At 39.0% G+C, this 23610-nt stretch overlaps 1 protein-coding gene across 1 annotated transcript in view; it reads right to left on the reverse strand.

The window, feature by feature from the left end:
* LOC128627977 (lysine-specific demethylase 5D-like) overlaps window positions 1-23610 on the reverse strand; it is a 112969-nt gene that overhangs the window by 28297 nt on the left and 61062 nt on the right. The window contains 8 exon segments of the mRNA XM_053668800.1: window positions 14499-14632; window positions 14757-14882; window positions 18928-18948; window positions 18950-19063; window positions 19881-20050; window positions 20311-20447; window positions 22004-22065; window positions 23376-23518. Of these exon segments, the coding sequence (XP_053524775.1) occupies window positions 14499-14632; window positions 14757-14882; window positions 18928-18948; window positions 18950-19063; window positions 19881-20050; window positions 20311-20447; window positions 22004-22065; window positions 23376-23518 (907 nt within the window).

Genomic DNA, 23610 nt, shown 5'->3' on the forward strand with positions numbered 1-23610 from the left:
TCTACTTCCTTAATTTGAGTCCCAGTTTCCTTTCCGTTACTATTGGTTTTCTGTGCATTACCATTCATTTCAATTAGTTTAACCTTCACATATTCCTCTAATTTGTGACGAAAGTCAACCAGTTCTGTGAGCATCCTGATCACCAGTGTTTTGAACTGTGCTTCTGAAAGTTTGGCTACTTCTTCATTACTTAGATTTATTGGCTCTGGGGCTCTGAGTTGTTCTTGAGCCATGTTTTGATCTGTTCATGCCTGTTAAGTATGAGGAGCCAACCGTTAGTTTTTTACCAGGGTGGGGCCACCCAGGTCACTGGTTTATGACACTGTATGTGGGAGTGGGATCATAGAGGGAGCAATGGCGGTCCTTTTCACTTGCCTAGTCCATCCCACCGCTCCCCCTGCCTGTTTATCTGAGTGGAAATGTGCGAGCCTGCCACCCTGCGCCATGTGGTCTCAATGCTTGCCTCTTCATTGGACACAAATGCTCAACCAACTGCAGACAGACAGCCATGCATCTACCCTGTGTCCACCCATAGCTAGCCCGCAGGTAAGATCTGCACCTTCTGCTGCTTGCACACCATCCTGGCCAAGGATCATTTTGGCAAACCCACTCCAATGCTGGCTTCGCCCCTCTTACTGGTTTAGCTGAGCATTTCGTTGTTTTTGGACTCTGTATTTTCAATTTTCTGTGTGGTTTGGTTGCATTTATTGTTGGTAAAACTTTGTTGTTTTTAGATTTGGTTGTGCGTGGATGCAAGGTGTTTCCACTTACAGATCCATCTTGGCAGAAGTCCAAAACTTCCCTAATTTAATGAGAAAAAGTCACACAAATCCAGGAATCACAGAGTCCCAGTCAAGAAGAACCCAAACAGGCCCACTTCAAGACACATCATCATTAAAATGGCAAAATTCCAAGAAAAAGAGAAAATCTTAAAGGCAGCAAAGGAGAAAAGGGAAGTAACATATAAGGGCGCCCCAATAAGGTAAACTACTGACTTCTAAATGGCAACACTCCAAGCAAGAAGGAAATGGCAAGAAATATTCCAAGTAATGAGATCCACAGGCCTACAACCAAGATTACTTTACCCAGCAAGGCTCTCAATAAAGGTAGAAGGCCAAATACACAGCTTCCAAGACAAAAGAAGTTGAAAAGAATGTTTCCACCAAACCAGCTCTACAGAGAATTACTAAAAGGACTGCTTTAAGGAAATGAAGGAAAAGACAGAGACAGAGGAACACAGGTACAAAAATGGCAATGAATAAGTACCTATCAATAATAACCTTAAACGTAAATGAATTAAATGCTCCAATCAAAAGACATAGAATAACTGAATGCATAAGAAAGCATGACCCACACATATGCTGCCTACAAGAGACTCACCTCAGAACAAAACACCTACACAGACTAAAAATGAAAGACTGGAAACAAATTTCCCAAGCAAAGGAACAAGAGACAAAAGCCATGCTACCAATTCTCATACCAGGGAAAATAGAGTTCAAAAAAAAATTATAAAGAGAGACCCAGAAGGTCACTTCATAATACTCAAGAAAAGAACCCATCAAGAGGACATAAACATTGTAAATATATATACACCCAACATAGGAGCACCCAAGTATATTAAGAAAATCTTAGAGGACTTCAAGAAAGATGTTGACAGCAAAACAATTATAGTAGGGTATTTTAACACCCCACTGTCAAAAATGAACAGATCTTCCAAGCAAAATATCAACAAAGATATTGTGTCACTAAACAACACCCAAGATAAAATGGATTTAACTGAATATATATATATATATATATATATATATATATATATATATATATATATATAGAGAGAGAGAGAGAGAGAGAGAGAGAGAGAGAGAGAGAGCCCTTCATCCCAAAGAAGCTAAATACATATTCTTTTCAAATGCACATTGAAAATTTTCAAAGATAGACCACATGTTAGGACACAAAACAAGCCTCAATAAACACAAGAAAATTGAAATTATACCAAGCATTTTTTTTTCACTGCAAAGCACTGAAATTGGAAACCAACCCCAATGGAAAAAACTCAAAACACCCAAAATCATGGAGACTGAATGGTATGCTATTGAATAATGAATGTCTCAAGAATGAAATCAGGGAAGAAATAAAAAAAATGTCTAGAAACAAATGAAAATGAACTCACAACAAGCCAAAACTTATGGGACACAGTGAAGGCAGTCCTGAGAGGGAAGTTTATAGCAATACAGGCCTACCTAAAGAAGATAGAAACATTTTAAACAAACAACCTAACCCTACGCTTACAAGAACTTGAGGAACAACAACAAAGACAGCGCAGAGCAAGTAGAAGGAAGGAAATAACCAAGATCAGAGCAGAATTAAATGACATAGTGACTAAAAGCACAATTCTAAGGATCAATGAATCCAGGAGCTGGTTTTTTGAAAAGATATACAAAGGCTTATTGATAAACCTTTAAGTAGGCTCATCAATAAAGGAAGAGAGGACAAAATAAACACAATCAGAAATGAAAGAGGAGAGATTACAACTGATACCACAGAAATAGAAGGGATTGTAAGAAATTACTATGAAGGACTGTATGCCAAACAATTTGAGAGCCTAGGGGAAATGGACAAATTTCTAGAAAAATATAATCTTCCAAAACTCAATGAAAAAGAAGCAGAAAACCTGAATAGACCAATAACAGCAAATGAAATTGAAGCAGTAATAAAAAAACTCCCATAACACAAAAGCCCTGGATCAGATGGGTTCACAGGAGAATTCTACAAAGCATTTAAGGAAGAGCTAACCCCCATTCTTCACAAACTATTCCAAAAAAAATCCAAAATGAGGGAAGAATCCCAAACTCTTTTGATGAAGCCAGAATCTTCCTAATCTCAAAACTAGATAAAGATACAACAAGAAAGAACTTCAACTAGATAAAGATAGAACAAGAAAGAACTTCAGGCCAATATCACTGATGAACATAGATGCTAAAATCCTCAAGAAAATATTGGCAAACCTCATCCAACAATACATCAAAAAGATTATACACCATGACCAAGTGGGATTCATCCCGGGGATGCAAGGATGGTTCAATATTCACAAATCAGTAAATGTAATACACCACATAAACAAAGTAAAGACAAAAAATACATGATCATATCAATAGATGAGGAAAAAGCATTTGACATGGTACAGCACCCATTTATGATAAAAACACTCAGCAAAGTGGCAACAGAGGAAGCATTCCTCAACATAATAAAGGCCGTATAGGAGATGCCTATAGCGAACATCATACTCAATGGGCAAAAACTAAAATCTTTTCTACTAAGATCAGGAACAAGACAAGGTTGCCCACTTTCACCACTTCTATTCAATATAGTATTAGAAGTTTTAGGCACAGCAATCAGATAAGAAAAAAATACAGGTGTTATAGACCTCTCTGCCTGGTTCTAGAAATTTTATCTCGACCCCTTGTGGCTAAGGGCAAAAGATGAACTTTGGAATGCTAGCCTCAACAGACAAAGCTTGTCTCTGGTAGCAAAAGCTGCCTGTTTCCTCTCTCTGCCCCCAAAGCTTGGTCAGAAGTCAATGACAGGTAAGACCTCTCAGAGAGAATGGACAACCTAAGCCAGACTTGATTACTTGGGAGGCCATCATGGAAGGACTCAAGAGGCTGCAACAGGGAGCAATGGACTCTCACCCCACCCCTGCTTTGACATAGCCCAAGTCCCTGTGTTCTCTGGGAGAAGTGTTTCCTGGCTCCAATCCCCTTAAGCCTGAATACCTGATGCGGAGAGGTGCAGCTCCTTGCCTTGCTAGAGCATGTCCTAGGGAACAATCTTGCATCATAAAGACTTCCTGGTAAACTTGTGAAATCTGCTCTGCTAAAGGTGCTTTATTTATATGTTAAGGGTTTGAGCAGGAAACCCTAAAACTCTATTCCTGACAAACTGACTCATACTAAGCCCTTAGATTTCTTTGAAATGTTATCCACTGTTTGATTCTTGCTGCCCTGTATTCCTGTGTATTACAACCTAATAAAAGTCCCTAAAGGAGGGGGCTCAACACCTTTTCCTTGAAAAACTGGCCACTGCTTACGGCCTTTTTCCTCTGGGAAACTGGCCACCTCTCCTCCCCAAGCAGATCATATCATGGTCTTAGTCATAATTACTCTCATCAGTGGCAGCTGGGGGAAGTTTCAAGGAAAGTTTCCCCCAGAAAAAGGCATCCAAATCAAAAAGGAGGAAACAAAACTGTCACTGTTTGAAGATGACACCATAGCGTACAAGGTAAATCCTATAGACTCCACTCAAAACTGCTCAAACTAATAGAGTAATTTGGCAAAGCAGAAGGTTACAAAGTCAATATCCAGAAATTAAAGACATTTTTGTATACCAAAAATGAGTCAGCAGAAGCAGAAATCAAGAAAACATCCCATTCAATATAGCAAAAACAAAAATAAAATACTTAGGAACAAACTTAACCAAGGAGGTAAAAGACCTGTATGCAGAAAACTACACAGCCCTGAAGAAAGAAATCAAGAAAACACAAACAAGGGGAAACGTATACTGTGTTCATGGATTGGAAGAATTAACATCATCAAAATGTCCATACTACCCAAAGCAATTTACAGATTCAATGCAATACCTATTAAAGTACCAATGACATATTTCACAGACATAGAACAAACACTTCAAAAATTTATATGGAACCATAAACGAGCCCAAATAGCAGATGCACTTTTGAGAAAGAAGAACAAAGTAGGATGGATCACAATACCTGATATCAAACTGCATTACAAGACCACTGTAATCAAAACAGCCTGGTACTGGCATAAAAACAGGCACATAGACCAATGGAACAGAACAGAGAGCCCAGAAATCAACCCAACTATCTACACTCAATCAATATTTGACAAAGGGGGCAATAACATAAAATGGAGTAAAGATAGCCTCTTTAACAAATGGTGTTGGGAGAACGGTACAGCTACGTGCAAAAATATGAAACTTGAGCACAAACTTACACCGTACACCAAAATAAATTCAAGGTGGATAAAAGACTAAAATAGAAGCCGTGACACCATTAAAGTCCTAGAGGAGAACATTGGCAAGAAAATCTCAGATATTCCACGCAGCAACATTTTTACGGATATGTCCACTAGAGCAAGGAATATAAAGGAAAGAATAAACAAATGGGATCTCATCAAAATAAAAAGCTTCTGCATGGCTAAAGAAAACAGTATTAAATTAGCAAGACAACCAATTGTATGGGAAAACATATTTGCCAATGATACCTCAGACAAAGGTTTAATCTCCAAAATATACAATGAACTTGCATGACTCCACTCTAAGAGGACATCTAACTCAATTAAAAATGAGAAAAGGACTTGAACAGACACTTCTCCAAGGAGGACATACAGAATATCCAAAGACACATGAAGAGATGCTCAATATCATTAGCTATCAGAGAGATGCAAATTAAAACCACAATGAGATACCACGTTACACCATAGAGAATGTCTATCATAAAGAAATCAACAAGCGAGTGTTGGCAAGGTTGTGGAGAAAAGGGAATCCTAGTTCACTGTTGGCAGGATTGCAGACTGGTACAACCACTATGGAAAAGAGTATGGAATTTTCTAAGAAAACTAAAAATGAATCTGCCTTTTGATCCAGCAATTCCACTACTAGGATTATATCCTAAGAACCCTGAACCACCAATCTAAATGAACCTATGCATCCCAATGTTCATAGCAGCACAATTTACAATAGTCAAGAGTTGGAAGCAACCTAGGTACCCTGCAGTAAATAAATGGATAAAAAAAAAAACTATGGTACATTTACACAGTGGAATTCTATGCAGTAGAAAGAAAGGAGCCCCTTCCCTTTGCAACAGCATGGATGGAACTGGAAAGCATTATGCTGAGTGAAATAAGCCAGGCGGTGAAAGACAAATACCATATGATCTCACTGTTAACAGGAAGCTAAGTAACAAAACAAACAAGCAAGCAAAATAAAACCAAAGGCACTGAAATACAGAACAGGCTTGACAGTGCTGGGGAGAGGGGAGAATATTTGGAGAAAGGGGAAGGGTTTATAGGAACTAGTATAAAGGACACATGGACAAAAACTAATAAGGGGGGTGGAAATAACAGGGAGGTGGGGAGCACTGGTGGGGTGGGGTGGGGTTGGGTGAGATGGGAGTAAGAGATAGAAAACTGTACTTGAACAATAATTAAATTAAAAAACAATTAAATAAATAAATTAAAAGTCAAATACAAAATTGTACTTCAATGAAATGCAATACAAGAATGAATACAATATAAACAAGTGTCTCATATATAACCTTAATTAAAAAATAACAACGTGGGGAGGGGGTTTCAAGATGGCAGTGGACTAGGATGGAGCAGATACCAGTTCCTAGTACAAAAGAGACAGAAACCTATCCGATCGGAGGAGGTGAGGCCAGCAAGCCAGCAGTTGCCAGGCATATATGAAAATAAGAGACCAGAAACCTCATCGGTCACGGAGGAACCAGACGGTAGGGAGACAGCAGCGGTACAGTAGTCTCTGGGACGGAGCAGGGAGAAACAGCCAGTGCAGGGTAGGGGAACCAGTGCCCTGTGGCCAGAGCCAAACGGCTTCTGGGGCAGCCTTCAGCTCCCGGACTGCTCCCTCCCTGGAATTTTTCTGCCGGGCAGGCTGAGTGGCCCAGGCGGAGAGGTGTGGAAGAAATTTCAGCCTGCGCGCAATTTGGGGAGCTAGTGACTCCACACGCAGTGTGTCTGGGCAAGTGCCTGAGGGTGCCTAGGCCAATGTTCAGCGCCCGGAAAGCTCCCTCCCTAGGATTTTTGGGCCGGGGACCTGCCAAGTGGCCCAACCAGAGGGGAGCAGAGGTGATTTCAGTCTGTGCATAGCTTGGAGGTCCAGCGCCTGGTGGGAACTGTGTCTGGGAGAGTGCCTAAAGGCGCCTGGGACAGCGTTCGGCGCTCGGACTGCTCCCTCCCTGGAAGTTTTCTGCCAGGCAGGCCGAGTGGCCCAGGCAAAGAGGTGTGGAAGAAACTTCAGCCTGCACGCGCAAGTTGGGGAACTATTAGCTCCACACGCAGGGTGTCTGGGCAAGTGCCTGAGGGTGCCTAGGCCAACGTTCAGCGCCCAGAAAGCTCCCTCCCTAGGATTTTTGGGCCTGGACAGGCCGGGGGACCCAACCAGAGGGGAGCAGAGGAGATTTCAGCCTGCACACGGTTCTGGGTCCAGCAACTGGCGTGGTGCTGCTACATACCTAGGGGTTTTTTTGTTTTTTTGTTTTTTTTGTTTTTGTTTTTTTGCCAGAGGTTGGCCAGGGGACCCAGACAAACACAGGAGCAGAAGGGATACATACCACTCACGTGCCAAGACGAGCACACAGAGTTTCTAGGTCGGCGCCCAGTCCTCAGATCTGCTCCCAGCTTCCAGTCTACCCCCCTCAGACTATCTGGAAGACCGGGATGCTGAGGGGTCCTGGGAAAAGAGCTGAGACCCTCAACCCCCTCCCTTTCTGGCCAAGCAAGGTGGGGGGCCAGGAGAGACTTGTTTGATAGAGTTTACAGAGAGGGTGCGGAGGACAAAGGGCCCCAACCAAAGACTCTGTGGTTGCCAGCCCAGGAGAACTCAGAGGTGCAGCCTGGGGCTCTGAATGCAGTAGCCAGGGCAGCCTGGTCTGCTTCACACCCAGCTTGGCAGCAAGCCCAGGATTGGGAAGAGGGTCTGGGGCTTCCCAACTGAACGGGGGCAGGCCTGTGCTCAGTCCCGAGGGAACCAGGCAACTAGGCTGGTGTAGGTGCCTGCAAACACAGCAAACCAGACTATGGCAGTAACCCCTGGGAGGGGAGCACTGCGAGAAACTCCTAGTTCCCCATTGTAGGGAGCTGGGGGAGAGGCGCCAAGTGTCTGGATCCTGAGAGGGGCTGGCTGGAAAAAAAAAATCACAACAATCCACCCTCAGCCAACTGCAACCAGAAAAACCGGTTTGGCTAGTTTGAAGCCAACAAGTGACATTCCTTTTTCTGAGGTTGTTTTTGAGAGATTATTTTTGTGCGTTTTTTGTTTTTTGTTTTTCTTTACTTTATTTTATCTTTATTCTTTCTTTTTTTATCTACCTTTCTTACTTCTCCATTCCTTTTCTTTATCTTTTTGCTTTTTTAAAGTAATCTGTTATTTCTTTAAAACTTTATTACTGTTTCATCTTTCCATACTTTTGTCCTCTTTTCCCCGGATTTTCTGTTTTATTTCTTTTTCTTTTTTTCTAAACTTATTGCTCTTTCTTCCATTCCCCTACCATTTTTTTCTTTCTTCCTTTTTATTTCTTTCCTTATCATTTCTTTCTTTTACCCACAAGAGTCACAATCAACTTGAAAATATAAAAAGACCAGAGATGGACCCATAGAAGAGGCCTCCCAATAGTAGAGTCAGAGAGACAAATTGCACATTGTTGTGGGAGAGAAGCCACAAGTTGCTGCATATTTGAGTAGGTGGAAGCAGAAAACAACAGGATAACCAAAAGAGGCTGCACCATTGAAATTCACAGGCATTCCACCACAAAAGTTCATACCATAAACCCAGGGTGTCAAAACAGATTAATCTAAGAAGCTGAGGCTAACAAGAAGAGTCTCACAAACAATGGGAAGATAAAGAAATAATCCCCACATGAAAGGAAAGGAGGAATCCTCAGAAAGAATGTTAGATGAAACAGAGGCAAGTCAACTATCAGATACTGAATTCAAAGCACTGGTGATCAGGAAGTTCAAAGAGCTCACAATCAACTACCAGAAACTACAGGGAAGCTACAGTGATCTCACTGTGAACTATATCAACATGAAAAAGGAAATGGAAATTATTAGCAAGGGCCAAGAGGAAATGAAGAATACAATTTCTGAATTAAAAAACACAGTGGAAAGCATTAAAAATAGGGTGGATGAAACAGAAGATCGGATTAGTGAATTGGAGGACAAAGTAGACAGCATCTCACAGAGAGAACAGGAAAGGGAAAAGAGGCTCAGAAAGAATGAAGAGAGATTAAGAGAAATGCAAGACAATATGAAACGTAATAATATCCGAATAATAGGAATACCAGAAGGAGAAGAAGAATCACAAGGGATAGAAAACATATTTGAAAGAGTAATGAGAGAAAATTTCCCTAATTTGACAAAAGAAAAAGTCACACAAATCCAGGAATCACACAGAGTCCCATTCAAGAGGAACCCAAAGAGGCCCACTTCAGGACACATCATCATTAAAATGGCCAAATTCAAAGACAAAGAGAGAATCTTAAAGGCAGCAAGGGAGAAAAAAGAAATAACATACAAGGGCGTCCCGATAAGGTTAGCCACTGACTTCTCAATGGAAACACTCCAAGCAAGAAGAGATTGGCAAGAAATATTCCAAGTAATGAGAAACAGAGGCTTACAACCAAGGCTACTTTATCCAGGAGGGTAGAAGGGCAAATGAAGAGCTTCCCAGACAAAAGAAGTCTAAAAGAATTTGCTGCCACCAAGCCAGCTCTACAAGAAATACTAAAAGGTCTGCTTTAAGGAAAGGAAGGAAAAGAGACAGACACAGAGGAACACAGGTACAAAAATGGCAATGAATAAGTACCTATCAATAATAACCTTAAATGTAAATGGATTAAATGCTCCAATCAAAAGACACAGAATAGCGTCATGGATAAGAAAGTATGACCCACACATATGCTGCCTTCAAGAGACCCACCTAGGACAAAAGACCATCACAGACTAAAACTGAAAGGCTGGAAACAAATTTTCCAAGCAAATGGACAAGAAAAAAAAGCTGGGGTAGCAATTCTCATATCAGACAAAATAGATTTCAAAAAAAGAGCCATAAAGAGTGACCCAGAAGGTCACTTCATAATATTCAAGGGAAGAATCCACCAAGAAGACATTAACATCATAAATATATATGCACCCAACATAGGAGCACCAAAATATATAAGGAAAATCTTAGAGGAATTCAAGAAAGATATAGACAGCAACACAATTATAGTGGGGGATTTGAACACCCCACTATCAAAAATGGACAGATCTTCCAAACAAAATATCAACAAAGACATTGTGGCATTAAACAACACCCTTGATGAAATGGACCTAACTGATATATACAGAGCTCTTCACCCCAAAGAAGCTAAATACACATTCTTTTCAAATGTACATGGGACATTCTCAAAGATAGACCACATGATAGGACACAAAACAAGCCTCAACAAATTCAAGAATATTGAAATCATACCAAGCATTTTCTCTGACCACAGGGACTGAAACTGGAAACCAACCCCAAAGGAAAAAACCCAAAACACTCAAAATCATGGAGACTGAACGGTATGCTATTAAACAATGAATGGGTCAAGAATGAAATTAGGGAAGAAATCAAAAAGTTTCTGGAAACAAATGAAAATGATCTCACAACAATCCAAAACTTATGGGATACAGCCAAGGCAGTCCTGAGAGGGAAGTTTATAGCAATACAGGCCTACCTAAAGAAAACAGAAACATTTCAAACAAATGAACTTACTCTAGGCCTGCAAGAACTCGAGGAACAACAACAAAAACAGCCCAAAGCAAGTAGAAGGAAGGAAATAACTAAGATCAGAGCAAAACTAAATGACATAAAGACTAAAACTACAATTCTAAAGATCAATGAATCCAGGAGTTGGTTCTTTGAAAAAAATAAACAAAATAGACAAGCCTTTAAGTAGGCTCATCAAGAAAAGAAGGGAACGGACACAAATAAAAACAATCAGAAATGAAAGAGGAGAGATTACAACCGATACTACAGAAATAGAGAGGATTGTAAGAAATTACTATGAAGAACTGTATGCCAAGAAATTTGAGAACCTAGGGGAAATGGACACATTTCTAGACAAATATAATCTCCCAAAACTCAATGAAAAAAAAGTAGAACAGCTGAATAGACCAATAACAGCAAAAGAAATTGAAGCAGTAATCAAAAAACTCCCATCACACAAAAGCCCTGGACCAGATGGATTCACAGGAGAATTCTACAAAGCATTTAAGGAAGAGCTAACCCCCATTCTTCACAGACTATTCCAAAAAATCCAAAAGGATGGAAAACTCCCTAACTCCTTTTATGAAGCCAGCAACATCCTAATTCCCAAACCAGATAGAGATACAACAAAGAAAGAACTCTTCAGGCCAATATTGCTGATGAACATAGACGCTAAAATCCTCAACAAAATATTAGCAAATCGCATCCAACAATATATCCAAAAGATTATACATCATGACCAAGTGGGATTCATCCCAGCTATGCAAGGATGGTTCAACATTCGCAAAACAGTAAATGTAATTCATCACATAACAAAAGCAAAGACAAAAACCACATGATCATATCAATAGATGCAGAAAAAGCTTTCGATAAGGTACAACACCCATTTATGATAAAAACACTCAGCAAAATGGAAATAGAGGGAACATTCCTCAATATAATAAAGGCCATTTATGAGAGACCTACAGCCAATATCATACTCAATGGACAAAAACTAAAAGCTTTTCCACTAAGATCAGGAACAAGACAAGGATGTCCACTTTCACCACTTCTATTCAATATAGTATTAGAAGTTTTGGCCACAGCGATCATGCAGGAAAAGGAAATAAAAGGCATCCAAATAGGAAAGGAGGAAGCAAAACTGTCACTGTTTGCAGATGACATGATAGTGTATATGGAAAATCCTATAGACTCTACCCAAAAACTGCTCAAACTAATTAATGAATTTGGCAAAACAGCAGGATACAAAGTCAATATCCAGAAATCAAAGGCATTTTTGTATACAAACAATGAATCAGCAGAAGCAGAAATCAAGGAAAAAATCCCATTCGATATAGCAAAAAGAAAAATAAAATATCTGGGAATAAACCTAACCAAAGAGGTAAAAGACCTGTATGTAGAAAACTACACAGCACTGAAGAAAGAAATCAGGGAAGACACAAACAAATGGAAACATATACCGTGTTCATGGATTGGAAGAATTAACATCATCAAAATGTCCATACTACCCAAAGCAATATACAGATTCAATGCAATACCTATTAAAGTACCAATGGCGTATTTCACAGACATAGAACAAACACTTCAAAAATTTATATGGAATCATAAACGAGCCCGAATAGCAGCTGCTCTTTTGAGAAAGAAGAACAAAGTAGGAGGGATCACAATACCTGACATCAAACTGTATTAGAAAGCCACGGTAATCAAAACAGCCTGGTACTGGCATAAAAACAGGCACATAGACCAATGGAACAGAACAGAGAGCCCAGAAATCAACCCAACCCTCTACAGTCAATTAATATTCGACAAAGGGGGCAGTAACATAAAATGGAATAAAGATAGCCTCTTCAGCAAATGGTGTTGGGAGAACTGGACAGCTACGTGCAAAAAAATGAAACTTGAGCACCAACTTACACCATACACCAAAATAAATTCAAGGTGGATAAAAGACTTAAATATAAGCCATGACACCATTAAAGTCCTAGAGGAGAACATTGGCAAGAAAATCTCAGATATTCCACGCAGCAACATTTTTACGGATATGTCCACTAGAGCAAGGAATATAAAGGAAAGAATAAACAAATGGGATCTCATCAAAATAAAAAGCTTCTGCATGGCTAAAGAAAACAGTATTAAATTAGCAAGACAACCAACTGTATGGGAAAACATATTTGCCAATGATACCTCAGACAAAGGTTTAATCTCCAAAATATACAAAGAACTTACACGACTCCACTCTAGGAAGACATCGAACCCAATTGAAAAATGGGAAAAGGACTTGAACAGACACTTCTCCAAAGAGGACATACAGAATATCCAGAGACACATGAAGAGGTGCTCAATATCATTAGCTATCAGAGAGATGCAAATTAAAACCACAATGAGATACCACTTTACACCAGTCAGGATGGCTATAATAGACAAAGCAACAAACAACAAATGTTGGAGAGGGTGTGGGGAAAAGGGGACCTTAGTTCACTGTTGGTGGGATTGCAGACTGGGACAACCATTATGGAAAACAGTATAGAATTTTCTCAGAAAAATAAAAATTGACCTGCCTTTTGACCCAGCAATTCCACTGCTAGGATTATACCCCAAGAATCCTAAAACATCAATTTCAAAGAACCTATGCACCACAATGTTCATAGCAGCACAATTTACAATAGCCAAGAGTTGGAAGCAACCTAGGTGCCCATCAGTAAATGAATGGATCCAAAAATTGTGGTACATATACACCATGGAATTCTATGCAGCAGAGAGAAAGAAGGAGCTACTACCTTTTGCAACAACATGGATGGAACTGGAAAGCATTATGCTGAGTGAAATAGGCCAGGCATTGAAGGACAAATACCATATGATCTCAGCTTTGACAGGAAGCTAAAGAATAAAACAAGAAAGCAAACAGAATTAAAACAAAGACGCTGAAATAGAGAACAAGTGGGCAGCGACCAGAGGGGAGAGGGAAGGGAACTTAAGGGGAAAAAGGGGGAGGGATTTTGAGGAACAAGTATGAAAGACACAGAGATGAGGACTGGGGGGGAATGGGAGGGAGGGGGGAGACCGGGCGGGGGGGGGGGGGGGGGCTACGGTGGGATGGGAGAAATAGATTTAAAAAAATGTACTTGAAAAGTAACTAAATAAAATATTAAAAAAATAACAACGTAAGGGTATGTATTTTTATAATGCTTGTTGGAAAGTAAAAAAGAAAACAAGCAAAGCTAATGTATACATTTGTGTACACACATCATATATTGCAATAAAAATAAACGGCACTAGAACTAAGTCATTCACTAGTTGAAGAAAAATCATAAATGACTCCACAGTTTGAATGACAAGAACTTGTGACAGTCCAAATTTAAGAAACACGGGGTCAACTTGGGACATATGGTAAAAGTAAAGATAATGTCCCAGTCATCAGGTGGAGATGGTTAAGAGAAAGGAGAGTGGGGCTAAAAATATTTGAGTTGTTCTAAGAATTAAACTGCTGGGAAGATGAACAGTTACAGAGTGCAACATGGCAGGTAAAAATGATAAAAAAACAAGATGAAATTGGCCACAGAGGAATGAGAATAATAAAGAAAGGGGTTTACAATATCATTTTATAAAAATGTAGAAACTCTACAATATTTTCAAGATTAGGAAAATCAGGTACAGGGTAAGAAAAAAAGAGTAAAAATTTATATACATAAAGATAAAAGTAAAGCAAGATCATTGAAGAAAGGCAGTAGTATGTAAGATACAGCAGTTTACTAGACAGTTCTGAAACACAGGAAAGTGACTTTTGGTCCTAATTATTAAATATGTTTCTTAACCTTACTGGCTGTCTGTGTCTCCACAATAAAGGCTCCGAAGTAAAAAGAAGGAAGGAGAAAGAAGGTAAATAATTTTAGGTTCCATTTAGTCCTAATATTTCCAAACCAGTATTAGAACAACACAGGAGTGTCCTTACAGACTCGGCATTGCTGTGATTCTTCCTGGTACAAGGCTCTAGGTTTAATTCCTCCTCAGATAATGTTGACATAATTTTTCCATGCCCATTTTGACTGTCCATCATAACACTGTGGGGGTATATGATCCCTTTGTTTATCTAAGAGAATCAGAAAGAAATCTGGAAATAAACAAGTACATTCTCCATCAGGATTAACAAATCATGTCTTTCACAGTACTTGAGTACTTTACCCCTCATGCTGTCTGAGTCTGTTAAGCTTCACACCTTTCTTCCTTGAAGACTTGTTCTTGGCCACAATGCCCAGCCCTATTATCTTGGGACCTGCCCCATAGATCTGCAGCTTCTTCAACTCTAGATTTCTCTCAATGCCCTCCTCTGTCAGCATTGCCTATTAAAAGAATTTTTTTAAAATTGAGCTTTAGATATATAGATACAATAAAAGCACAAGAAATCACATTAGAATCAATCAAATGGCTCTAACTATTGTCAAGGTTTACTGTGTAATTTCACTCTGAAGTAAAGTCATGGCTAAGTAGAAACAGACAGACAGACAAATGCCTTGTAAATCTGGGAGGTAATCAGCAGTATATAAACCAAAAGCTATAAAGGAAAGGAGAGAATACTCCTATGATTATAAGGCTACTTAGGCTTAAATATAAAGCATAGACCTTACACTAAATAATTCAATAAACACATTGAAACAAGTCTATTTGTGCAACTAAGTTAAAGATGTAAATGAGAAGACAGGAGGATTCCCACTCTGTTTAGCACTCAGGTCATTAGAAGTAACTCCTTTCTCCTTACATTGTAATCAGAGAGACAGAGGGAATTGGAAATCCACTAAATACATATGTCATGCTATACCATTATCACCTTGTATCTCCTTTTAGTGAATACCTATGCTTCAGTTTTTGTTCTTTTTAAGTTAAAGTCCTATTACATTTCTCCTTTCCATTTAAAGCCCAAGATTCACTTTTGTAAGTTTTCTACACACTGAGAAACATACATATTTTCTGACTTTGTTTTACTACTTGACTAATTTATGCAGGCAGTAAGACATGTTTGACAATACTACTGAGAAACAGTCATCTAGGAACATGATAATGGTACTAAATACAATTTCCAATGATCATGAGAAGGGTATTCCAATAAACATAAAGTCTGGTAGACCTCAATATAGAGGTTTGTTCAAGAATAACATTTTTGCCCTGGCTAGTGAGCACAGGCCTGAGAACCAAAGCATCACAGATTCTATTCTCAGTCAGGACACACGCCTGGATTTGCAGCTCAGGTCCCCAGAAGCGGGTATACGAGTGGCAACCACAAACTGATGTTTCTCTTCCTCCCTTCACCTCTCTAAAAATAAATACTTCAAAAAGTAAAATTTCTAAGACTATCAATATACATCCACTTTGTGAGTTATTATATTAATAGCATATTATAATGCTATTCTAAAACAAATTTAACCCTACTCCTTTATCAGACCAACACTGACAGTTTCTAATTTTTTTGTTATTAGAAACAACTATGTAATTAACTGTACTAGTTATATTTTTATTTACTATATTTTATGGTTTTTAATACCAGGGAAGAGGAGAAAAATGCTTCCCAGCTGCTCCCAGCAATAGGCAATTCCTGGAGGCAGTAATTAATCTAAATGAGTATGTCTTTCATATACAAATGAATAAAACACAAGTCCAGACACCCAACCACCTCATGAAATTCTCACTCACAAAGATAATAATTCCCCTGAGTTAAAACAACCCATGCTGAGGAACCAACATCTAGGAAAGTTCCTATGCTCCAAAGCCGGCTAGATTTGAAATGTTTATCCCACTCTGTCCTGCTTTTCTTGAAGAAACTCCAATTAAGGCTGTGGCCTATATCTTCCACTTGTTCCTATGTGCCCCTTCACTAACAATATTTCCCCTAATAGCCATATATGGTATAGTGGACCTCCTGTTCTGCCTAAGCTCCAATGAAATTTTTATTCCAATGGCACTGACTTCTCCATGGTATCATTCAGTGACTTTTATAACTTAAGACCTGGGCACAAAGTACTAATATCCACATACTTGTTCTAAAAAATGAATTACTAGAAGTTAAGAGAGGAGGGCATAAACATTAAAAAATTTAGTAATTTAAACATTTTTAGTATTGAGTGCTATTAACAATGTGCAAAAACCTGCTGACTTCCCCATCCTTGACACATTTTTAATTTTGCCAATAAGATATGTAAAAAAATGTAGTTATTTTATGTGTAGTTATTTATAGTGAGCTTGGTAAAGAACTTCACAGGACTTCTGCCAAGATGGAGGCATAGGTGGATATGCTGTGCCTTCTCACACAACCAAGATTAGAGAAAACTAAATATTAGCAACAGAAAACACAGCCAGAACACGGAAAATTGAACTTTTCGGAAGTCTGTTAACAACAAATTCTTCAGCCTGACCGGTAAGGGGCAAAACCAGTGGCTGGCGAAGCAGGGTTGCACAGGAGGACTCAGCCAGACACACTCAGGCCTGCAGAATCCAGGCGCAGGGTCAGACCTAGTGAGCGACCCAGCGAGCGACCAGGCCGAGCAACCGCGGGGGAGATAGCCGGGCCCGGGGCTGCGTGTTGACTGAGGTCTCGCATTTGTGCGTGGGTGGACAGGCGAGGGAGTGGGCGGTTGGACCTGGCCGGCAGGTCCCCACGGCAAGTGGCAGTGGAGGGCGCCGCCATTTCCCTGCTCTGACCCCACCTCCACATACAGCATCATAACCCAGCAACTCTGAGTGGCCCGGCCCAGGTGAACCACCAACAGCACTGCTCCTCTGCACCCAGCTGTGAGAAACAGCAGAGGGGGCTGCCATTTCCCTGCTCTGGCCACGCCCCCACATACAGCATCACAACCCAGCGACCTGGGAATCCAAGGCGCCACTTCTCACACTTAAAGGGCCAGAACAGACCAAGAATGGCACAGGAGGATCTCAGAGCCCCAGAGCCAATAGATCTAAACGATGAAGAAATAGCAAAACTTACAGATGCACAGTTTAAAACATTGGTGATCAGGATCCTCACAGAACTGGTTGATTATACCAATAAATTAGACAAATATATGAAGGCGAAACTAATTGAAATGAATGGAATTGCACAGGACACCAATAGCAATGAAAAGGAAACTGGGACTCAGATCAATGGAGTGGACCAGAAGAAAACAAATAATGGCCAAACAGAAAAGTGTCAAGAAGCAAGAATTCAAAGAAATGAGGAGAGTCTTAGGAACCTCCAGGACATCTTTAAACGCTCCAACATCCGAATTATAGGGGTACCAGAAGGGGGAAAGGCACAGCCACTGGTGGAAAACCTTTTTGAACAAATAATAAAGGAGAATTTCCCCAATCTGGCAAAGGAAATAGACTTCCAGGAAATCCAGGGAGCTCAGAGAATACCAAAGAAGTTGGACCCAAGAAGGAACACACCAAGGCACATCATAATTACATTAGCCAAGATTAAAATGAAGGAGAGAATCCTAGAAGCAGCAAGAGCTAAGGGGACAGTCACCTACAAAGGAGTCCCCATCAGACTGTCCGCGGATTTCTCAAAAGAGACCTTACAGGCAAGAAGGGGTTGGAAAGAGGTATTCCAAGTCATGAAATCTAAAGACCTACAACCAAGATTGCTCTATCCAGCAAAACTTTCATTTAAAATGGAAGGACAGATAAGGTGCTTCTCAGATAAGATCAAATTCAAGAAGTTCATCATCACCAAGCCCTTATTATATGAAATGTTAAAGGGACTTATCTAAGAAAAAGAAGTTAAAGAAACATGAACAGTGAAAGGACAACAAACTCACAGTTATTAACAACCACACCTAAAACGAAAGCAAACTAAAAGGACAGCTAGATCAGGAGTGGAAACATAGAAATGAAGATCTCAAGGAGGGTTAGCAACAGAGGAGTGGGAGGAGGAGAAGGGGGGGGAGAAGGTACAGAAAATAAGTAGCATAGACAGTAGATAGAAAATAGATGGGGGGCAAGAATAGCATGGGAAATATAGAATCTAAAGGACTTGAGACACATGGTCATAAACTAAAGGGGGGGTAATGATGGGGATGAGGGGTAGGGTGGAGGGGAATAAAGGGGGAATAGAACAACTGTAACAGCATAATCAATAAAAAAATAAAGAACTTCACAATATTCACAAACACTATCTTCTAAAACAGTATTTAAGAATACATTTACTTTTAAACACTGTAAAAGCTGTAATATAAAGAAGAAAATATTGCAAACCACATTGACCAAATAACTCATTTATTTTTGTAAATTCAACCTTGAGGAATATATGTCAAAATAAAAAACAACAGTGTTTTCTAGAAATGTACTCTCCCCTCAAGAAAGTCCCAGACACATTTTGGCAGTTTATGGGTGAAAAAAAAAAGAGGCTCTCACATCAGGCTGTCGTTTTTTTCCACCGGCGACTATAGCAGCCGAACTTGGAAGGCTGTAAAGACTGTCTAAAGGGACTGCTGTGTAGTTTATATTCCTTGTCTTTTCCTTCACTGTCAAATGGATGAGTGTTACACTACTTGAGATGGGCAAAAAAATGGTATAATCAAGAATTAAATGAACATTCGGCAAATATAAACCATGCCTTCATTCTAAATCTTTGGCAATTCAAACTAACTAACAAATCAACCCTTTTCTTGTTCTTTGGAATGACAGAACATGTATTATAAAAATTTGTCTACATGTTGAGGAATTTATTTTACATACGTCTTTGTCTTGTAAATACAATGGACCTCTCCTTGTGTTTTAATTTTCTCACCTGAAAAACTGCAATGAAAATATCAAGTCCAACAGAATTATATGAATTAAATAATATGCATTTAAACACATTCATTTTGTTAAAAACTTGTTTGCAAATTAAAGGAACTTAAAAAACTTACCATTATTCAAAATACCTGCTAAATCAGTTCTCACTTATTCTTTAAGCCCACATAATACCAGGATTTTAGCCCTGCATTCTTTTGATCTGAAGTACCTTCAAAAACTTTAGTAATTCTGAGTTTATTATCTAATTATTTTTCATTGAGAATGGCCTAAACTAGGAACTCCTTTCCTCTAACATCTACTGTAAGATCATGTCCATAAAGACATTCTAATAGACACCAAGCCTCCAGCACAAACAGAAAGGATACTATTACAGTTTTCATCCAGCTGGTCTAGTAGGTATAAAACTTTTCCATAGCTTCAAAATATTGTCCATGGCTTCCCTGAACTTCTATCAATTAACTCAACATTCCCTAACCTCAGCTAGTCAAAAGAAAGCCCAACCAAGGAAAGGCAAAACAGCATAAAAGAGCAAAATCATATCATGCCGCAAACCATCTAATGGACCTCACAAGGTTCACTCCAGACTGAAACACTTCATAGGGGTAAATGATGTGCTCATAATGAGATCTTAGCAGGGACCCAGTGTTTTTGCCTGGTGGATAGTTGAGGTGCTGGGCAACTCGGGCCCATTGACAGTTCTTGCAAATGGCTTCATAGCCCCCTTCCTCCATCACAATTTAAAATAATTTAAAAAGAGTATAATTAACTGGGAGCAAACTATGGATACCTAAAAAAATAAGGTTTAAAATATGAACTATGTGCTCCACCAATGTCAAGCATTCCAAAGATTCAAAGACTCTATGAAGAAATGTTAGAAGTAAATGTATTAGGCTCTACATTCTCTCCTTTTCTGCCAGAAACACAATATTTAACTAGAGAGTTTTCCAGGATAAGACTTTTTACTTGTTCTTCCTTTTGAAAACAGAACTACTCTTACCTTACTAAGGCTATAAAGGTCCAATATCCTCCACTACACATTGGGAATTTTTAATAAAGAACCTTGGAATTCCCAGAATTTTGCAATTTTGTCTAAGTATATCAGTTTCACTCTGGTCTGAGCCAGGAGAAAAGACAGGCTGGCTTAAGACTAAGGTAGATCAAGCATTGTAGTATGTACAGTTCTCTACTAGACTAAAACATAGGCATCACTGCCTAAATAACCACTACTGGTTACAAAAAGCTCAAATAGGCTGTTTCTTTAAACTGAACAGAATGCTCAGAAAGTGACACATGAGGCAAAATCTTAAATCTTAAATTTTGAAGCATTACACTTAAGCTCAAATAAGGCTGAACATGACCATGGGGATGGGGCAGACCTGAGAACACCAGACTTATCTCCTGGAGGGCTAGCTCCTTGTAGTACAGGGTTCCCTGGCTATGTAGATGGTTCTGGAAACCCACTGGATTAGTGCACCAGCTGGCATTGTTGTGAGAGGCCGCATTCTGCTCCAGTGAATTATTTTTAAGACTCTAAACCCATTTGCCCATCTCATGATGGAAGATCTATGAGTGTACCTGCCCACACAGTGTTCAATTTTTAGCAGTTTTAACAGAACAATGGCATGGCCTTCATTCCTCACTTTTCCTATTCACCTGATCTCACCCCAAGACTCTTTTTAATGTTTCTCTGTATCAAAAAAGTCCTCCAAGGGAAACATTTTGGTGAATGTAAAAGAAGTGAAACCCAAAACAGCAGAAGTGCTAAAAAGCACAAATTCAAAAACAGAGCAGTAGAAAAATGTTTCTAGGTTTATTGTATCAGGTGGAAAGTACTTTGTAGGTGACTACAGTTTAAACATGTAGTGAATACACAATTTTTTTATAAATAAATTCTGGGTTTCTTTGCCTCCTACTTTATTTTTAGGCTCAACTCAACATCTTCATTAGCATACTCATCTTGAATCCACAGACTTAAAACTGAAGGCCACAGACTTAAAACTGAAGGAAATCAAATATTTTTATATTTTAAAAAGTGTTAAAACCTGGACGTGAAACTGCTTTCTGAATTATCCTTGTTTTACTCTACTTTATTTTGGAGCTTTCAGCCACTAAAAATAGTCAAAACTCATACTATCAACAAAAACACAAAACCATTCATGCATTTTCTGTATTTAAGAGTAAGCTAAGTATACAACACTAACTGCTTTAAAAAACAAACCTTGCCTCCCCCACTTAGAGACACATTTCTAAATACACACGATTTTACACAAAAAGAAAAACCACAATCCTCAGTTTTAGCTGGTAATTTGGGACACATTTTTATCCTTAACTTTTCTTTCATAAAAGGAATTGGGGAAAATCCAAAATGACAAAACAGAGTATGGACAGAAAAAAAGTGAGAAAAGTAGAATATCTGTACCTGACAGCTCTAATTTTAGCCTATTCAATGACTGAAATAGGTCATTCATGTCTACAAACCTAGGAGCTTCCATGTCTTGGCATTTTACATAAGCTTTTCTCCAAGATTAATAAATATTCTGAACAATGGTGGAGCTGAGATTAGAATCAAAATACATTTCACTTAAATGTAATTTCTTAATTACACTATTACAAAACTGCTAATAAAATAAGATTACAGTTCAGATTCTTCTAGTAGAAGGTGACTTTTCAATTTACCTTTAGCCCACTTAGCTTCTGGATTCGAGGAATAAATTTAAAGTTGTCAACTTCGACTGCAAAGGGAGGCAGGCAGTCCTGTTAGTTTAAAAACATACAAACTGGATAAGTTATTATGATACAATAGAGGATGAAAGTGACAAGAAAACAGAGAAACCATCTGCTTCTCTGTTTTAAGACTTCTGGTTGTTTTTGCTCCAAAATCTGAAATGGTTGTCAGTGGATAAATTGGGGAAATAGGAGCCAAAGCAATAACCAAAAACTGTTTTCCGCATATGTCCTATAGAAACGCAAACAACAAAAAATCCCATTAAACTTAGGTGTAAAAACTGTTTAAAGTAAATGTCTAGCTTTCCAGAATGCTAAGAGGTAATAATCAATCTTTAAAAATATGATAATGTTTTTTGCATTTTCTTTTTTTAAAATTTATTTAGTTATTTTTCAAGTACAGTTTTTTTGTCAATTTCTCCCATCCCAGCCCCCGCCGCCCCATCTCTCCACCTCCCTCCCATTCCCCCCGCCCCAGTCCTCATCCCTGTGTCTTTCATACTTGTTTTTCAAAATCCCTCCCCGTTTTTCCCCTTAAATTCCCTTCCCTCTCCCCTCTGGTCGCTGACCACTTGTTCCCTATTTTAGTGTCTTTGTTTTTATTCTATTTGCTTGTTTATTTTATTATTTAGCTTCCTGTTAAACATGAGATCATATGGTATTTGTCCTTCAATGCCTGGCCTATTTCACTCAGCACAATGCTTTCCAGTTCCATCCATGTTGTTGCAAAGGGTAGTAGCTCCTTCTTTCTCTCTGCTGCATAGAATTCCATTGTGTATATGTACCACAATTTTTGGATCCATTCATTTACTGATGGGCACCTAGGTTGCTTCCAACTCTTGGCTATTGTAAATTGTGCTGCTATGAACATTGTAGTGCACAGGTTCTATGAAATTGATGTTTTAGGATTCTTGGGATATAATCCTAGCAGTGGAATTGCTGGGTCAAAAGGGAGGTCGATTTTTATTTTTCTGAGAAAATTCTATGCTGTTTTCCATAATGGTTGTATCAGTCTGCAATCCCACCAACCTTTTCTTTCCCAAAACAGTTATACAAGTCTGTTTTCATGGAGAATGTTGTAGGTAGAAATTTAAAAACAGACAAATCGGTGGGCTGGAGGACTGAATTAACTGCCAAGAGTTTTAAATATAAAGCTTTATATTTAAATATAGGTATAAAGCTTATATTATTTATATTTATATTTATATTTATATTTATATTTATATTTATATTTATATATAACAAATAAAGACTCTATTTGTTAAAGAGTTGTGCGTTGCTCCACACTGAATCCAACGCTACTCTTCTCCACCCCCTCATATTTTCTTTCAGAGGCTTACCTCGGGCAGGTGGATCTTGCAAATGCCTGACTTTTCCACGATGGGCCTGATTTTCGCGATGTAACCAAGTGGGTCTTGGAATTCGTCCCACGTAGATTGGAATGCAGGGCACTCCGGCAGAGGGAAGTATGAATAACCACATACTTCAAAAGTTCAAGAGGCATGTTGCGCCGGTGCACTGAGGGGAAACAGCTTAAGTGTGATCATGCCCATTGTTTTTTCTCTAAAAACTAAA

Source organism: Artibeus jamaicensis, unplaced genomic scaffold, assembly GCF_021234435.1.
Source record: "Artibeus jamaicensis isolate MK-2021 breed Jamaican fruit bat unplaced genomic scaffold, CSHL_Jam_final contig_507, whole genome shotgun sequence".
In the NCBI taxonomy this organism is placed as follows: Eukaryota; Metazoa; Chordata; class Mammalia; order Chiroptera; family Phyllostomidae; genus Artibeus; species Artibeus jamaicensis.